Genomic DNA, 4,835 nt, shown 5'->3' on the forward strand with positions numbered 1-4,835 from the left:
CAATACATATATACACGATTATAAACGAGAAATATTTCCAACGCGACTGTACACGGAATTATAGGAGAAAATGCGCGAAATCGCATAAAACGAACGCGACGACCTGCGTCAGCGAATGATCATCCGCCGGTAATCTTTCGTCAGTGGTGTCTACGACTGCATTAAAATATCAAATTTCACGTATCCGTGCTTTTCATCGCGGCCAGGGTAAAATTTCCGCGTAAATTCTTGTAATTAACATCGGCGAACGTATGAAAATACATACGTTATTAATAAATCTACCTGAGCAGCGAATGTTGTTTACAGTTTTCGCGCAAGGGTTGAAATTATCGGGGATTCCGTTATTGGAGCAATTTTTCTCCGATCCGCGCACGACCATGGGAATTACGCGTAATTTTTAAGAGATTAATTTTTTACACTGTCGCAGGACATACCGCCGACAATACGTACTCGAGGGTGAATTACGCCGGATGAGTCGCGGTCCATTTTAATCGAGGCACTCGAGAATATCTAAATAACAATTACCAGGAACATTGGATCGGCAGAAGGAGGCCAATTACGTGTAATTCGCGAGGTCTGAGCGTACCCGTGGCTTAACTCCTTTCGATTTTTGTTTACGGGGACGTTCGGGAAGCTCGGTTCGCGAGGACAGCGCTGGTAATAACGCGACAATGCGAAAAATTCGTATTATCGTTTCGAACGAGACAATTAAAAGTACATATCTTCGAAACGTCGATACGAAACGCGTATCTCAGTGGAAAGGGGATCGGTAACGATACGGCAGCTTGTCGGAGTTACAACCGTGTCTGAGATACCGTCTCGCGATCGGAAAACATTTACCTTGGGAAAAATAGAAGGAAAAAGTTGGAAAAGGAGCCAAGTTTCCTCGAGGTGTTTTTTCGTGCGCGGGATTAGCGAGATTAGAAGACGGTGGGAAAGTTTGGGCAGCTATTTCGAAAGCACCCCGTATATCGTCGTTTCGACGCGCCATTATACGAGGCAATAAATCTGAATTTAAAAGAGGAAATTACGACGGCGCGCGGCGTTAGCGTCGGGTTCTCTGCGTAATTTCGATTGCTTGTAAAACGTTCGACGATCGTACGGCGCGATATCGATCGGGCTTTTTCTATCCATCAATTTCGACTCATCGGGGCGAGCGCGATCGCCGCTTCCTCGATTTTTACTGCACCGGAAACAGCGTGTATACGGACCATCGAACGGTTATAAATGAAATTCGACGGGTGGGTAATAGGCCGGGAGCGTTGAGGCCCGGTCGCGGTCCGCCGCGTATTATGACGACAATTAAAATGTTAGGCCCAGTCGTAAACGACACTGGTGCTTAGCACGGAAGAAAGTACCGATCGCGAATTGCTCTCTATAAAAGTACGTTGTCGTAGGACCACGGTATCCAGTTGCACTAGGGCTGTACACCCGAAATAACGGCGACATGGCGATGAAGGTAAGTTCATCGCTGTAATTCCCCGACGCTTAACGAGAGAACGGTTCCCATCGTTGATGAACGCGATATCCGAAAGCCGGCGAAGCCAGGACACGATACGCCTCTTATTCGTCCCCTTCGCGAAAGCTCGCTAATCTTATCGTTTAAATTCTATCGCCGCTGATTAAATTCCCGAGTTAATCAGCGAGCGGGCGTTCGCATTTCGAGAAGAATATAGCCGAGGTCCCGCGAACATCGAGGTACCGGGGTGTTTGCAGGCGCGTGGAGAGATTAAAACGGGTCCAACACCTCGACGTCGCTGCACCGCAGTTATCTCGCAGAGGAACTTATCGTCGCATCGCGGTGACGAGTCGACCCATCGATCGTCCTCGGTTCAAAACTACGCGCGTCAACTGTAAAGCTCGATTTTATCATCGACAACTAATTCTCGGATCGTGGAAGGGAACGTATCGTTCGGGTTTCGGGAATTCGTCGGTATCGCTGGAAATAAAATTCCTGATCGGACCTCGCGTCGGCCGACGTATTCCTCCTCATCGCGACGACCCCGGTCACGCGTCGAGAAATAAAGCCGAACGCGCAACGGGACGATTTTTTAGCGGACGCACCCCCGGATCGCATAAATCACCGAGACCAAAGGAGCGATCGCCACCCCGACGAGATCCGCTCGATCGCCGCGCGAAAAACGCGCCGACGCCCTCTGATCCTTCCGAGACAGCTGACCTCGCTAATTCCGCGCCGCAAAACCGAGATTCGATTTCGAACCCCCGCTACCATCTCGATCCTCGCCTTTTACCGCCCTCTTCCACGTCGCTTTCCTCTCTATTCGATATATCTCGCGCTCCCGCTTGCTCTAGGCGGAGGCCGCGCGGAGAAATTCCGCGACAAGAAGCGGCAAATCGCGATAAAACGAGCCGCCGACGATTTACTGGATATTATCTCCGGTTTTTCCGCTTGGACGTGCTCGTTTCGCACGTGCGCGGCGAGGCAGCGTGCGCCGCTGCCAACCAAAATGGCCCCGGCCAAATTCGACGTTGTTTTATCGTTTCGGTTAGCCGAGCTAATGTCCGGTGCGCGCTAGTACCGTGCTCTGCCTATCAAAACGAATTCGCTCGTGGCTAAACGATTTTCGAAAATTACCGATCACCCCCGCATAGTCGGTTACCCCGTCCGTGCGCGACCTGCGGCCGCGAATCTCGTACCGGGTGTCTCGAGTAGATAGATCGAGGGAACGTAGGCGGAATTCCCCCAGATAACTGTGTCATTTAGGCTCCTTCCCTTTTTTCACTTCTCGATTTTGCTCTGCCCCTAGGCGTGGCTTCTAGCCGTTGCTTTGCTGGTGACAGCGACGGCTGGCCGAAATTTAAAAGCATCGCAAGAGAGTGAACCACGACCATCAACGGCCAGCCCGGAATTGCCCGATTCCGTCAGGCTGCCGCGACAAGTGCAGCCACCTCTACCGTTACTGCTAGATTCTACCAGCCAGCAACCAGCCACCGCTGAACGACATCCACGAAAACGGCAATTAGCCGACCTTGGAGCCAATTTCCAACCGCTAACGTTGCCCCTAACAGGCCAGGCGCACTCGCCGCTACATCGAGCCACTTTCGACCCAGACACCAAGACCAGCATCGTTTCACGAGTCAATGATCCGGTAGAGAAACACGCGATAGAGCCGAGAATATCGTCATCGCCCTCTCATATCGGTTTCTTGGCGCCGCAGATCGCTCCTCAACGAAGGAGTCACGGATTCGGCGGCCACTCCTTCTATCACAGTCACGGACATCATCACGGACATCACGCGCATCACGACCATCACGCCAAGCACAAACACGAACACGGTCACAAGCATCACAGCGAACACGAGCACAAACACGGCCACGAGCATCACGCCGAGCACAAGCACCACGAGGAACACAAGCATAAAGACGATCATCATCATCATCACGGACACGATCATCACCACGGTCACAAGCATCACTCCGACCACAAGCATCACCACGGACACGAGCATAAGCACGAACACGGTCACAAACACGACCACAAACACGGCCACGATCACAAGCACCACGGGGAACACCATCACCACCATGGACATCATCATCAGTCGAAACACGAGCATCACGAGGAACACAAGCACCACGCCGAGCATCATCATCACCACAAGCATCATCATCACAACGAGCATCACCATCACCACGAACATCATCACGTTAACGAGCATCACCATCATCACACGCATAAGGAGACCGAGAATCACCATCATCATCACGGACACGATCACCACGAGCACCATAAACACGGTCACAAGCAGGAACACAAGCATCACCACGGCCACGAACACAAACACGGACACCACGAGGACCATCACCACGCCCACCACGAGGATCATCATCACAAACACGGACACGAGCACAAACACGACCACCATCAAGACCATCATCACAAACACGGCCACGAACACAAGCACGGCCACAAGGAGGAGCATCACCACGGACACCACGAGGACCACAAGCACAGCCATCACGAGGATCATCATCACAAACACGGCCACGAGCACAAGCACGGCCACAAGGAGGAGCATCACCACGGCCACCACGAGGACCATCATCATCACCATCACCAGGACCACAAGCATCACCATCACGAGGAGCACAAGCACGGCCACGAGCATAAAGAAGAACACAAGCATGGCCACGATCACAAGCATCACCACGACCACCACGAAGGACACCATCACGATGAGCATCACAAACACCACGCGTCTCACGAGCACAAGCACGGCCACTCCCACGAGGAACATCACAAACACTTCGACGACCATCACCATAATCATCACCACGACAGCAATCACAAGCACGAGGAGGCCCACCAGCACTCCGCCTTCGAGCAGCACGGACACTACAAAGGCCTGGGCCATTACTTCGACGCGTCGCAGAATCACGAGGAGTACGTGTTCCCGGAGGAGAGCGAGACGGTGGTGGTGACGCCGCAAGTGGAGGACATTCTGAAGATCAAGAAGGAACCGGAAGCGGAGAAGACCACCGAGCAAACGACGACGGAGGATCACGCGTAGAAGGAACGACGCCGGAGTTGGAAACGGCGATTGCCGGGAGATCAAGCGAGACGCCTTGGCTAAGTTGTACATCGACGTTCAGTAGATAGGTACTCCCGTCCCTCGTTCCAACGCTAAAACGACTTTGCTACAAATTGTTTCTTGCTAGCCTCAGTTCTATCTTTGTTGACACCTTTGAAATACAAAGTTTCCGCGAGTTTATGATTGCCTTGTCCCTTCTATTAAGCCCTGCCCCAGCCCCGAGTCGCAAGTTCGATGGGAACAACGGTCCGTTTCTCGTTCTCCAACTGCAATAACGTTTAA

General features: G+C 52.2%; 1 protein-coding gene across 1 annotated transcript; it reads left to right on the forward strand.

The window, feature by feature from the left end:
- The first annotated feature begins 1,447 nt into the window (after positions 1-1,447).
- On the forward strand, positions 1,448-4,532 carry LOC108555279 (histidine-rich glycoprotein). Its single transcript, XM_017910855.1, has 2 exons — positions 1,448-1,459; positions 2,769-4,532. Exons 1-2 carry the CDS (start codon positions 1,448-1,450, stop codon positions 4,530-4,532), a joined length of 1,776 nt encoding a protein of 591 aa, XP_017766344.1.
- Positions 4,533-4,835: the final 303 nt, after the last annotated feature.

This window comes from Eufriesea mexicana, unplaced genomic scaffold, assembly GCF_001483705.2.
Source record: "Eufriesea mexicana isolate 0111107269 unplaced genomic scaffold, ASM148370v2 scaffold107, whole genome shotgun sequence".
NCBI classification, from domain to species: domain Eukaryota; kingdom Metazoa; phylum Arthropoda; class Insecta; order Hymenoptera; family Apidae; genus Eufriesea; species Eufriesea mexicana.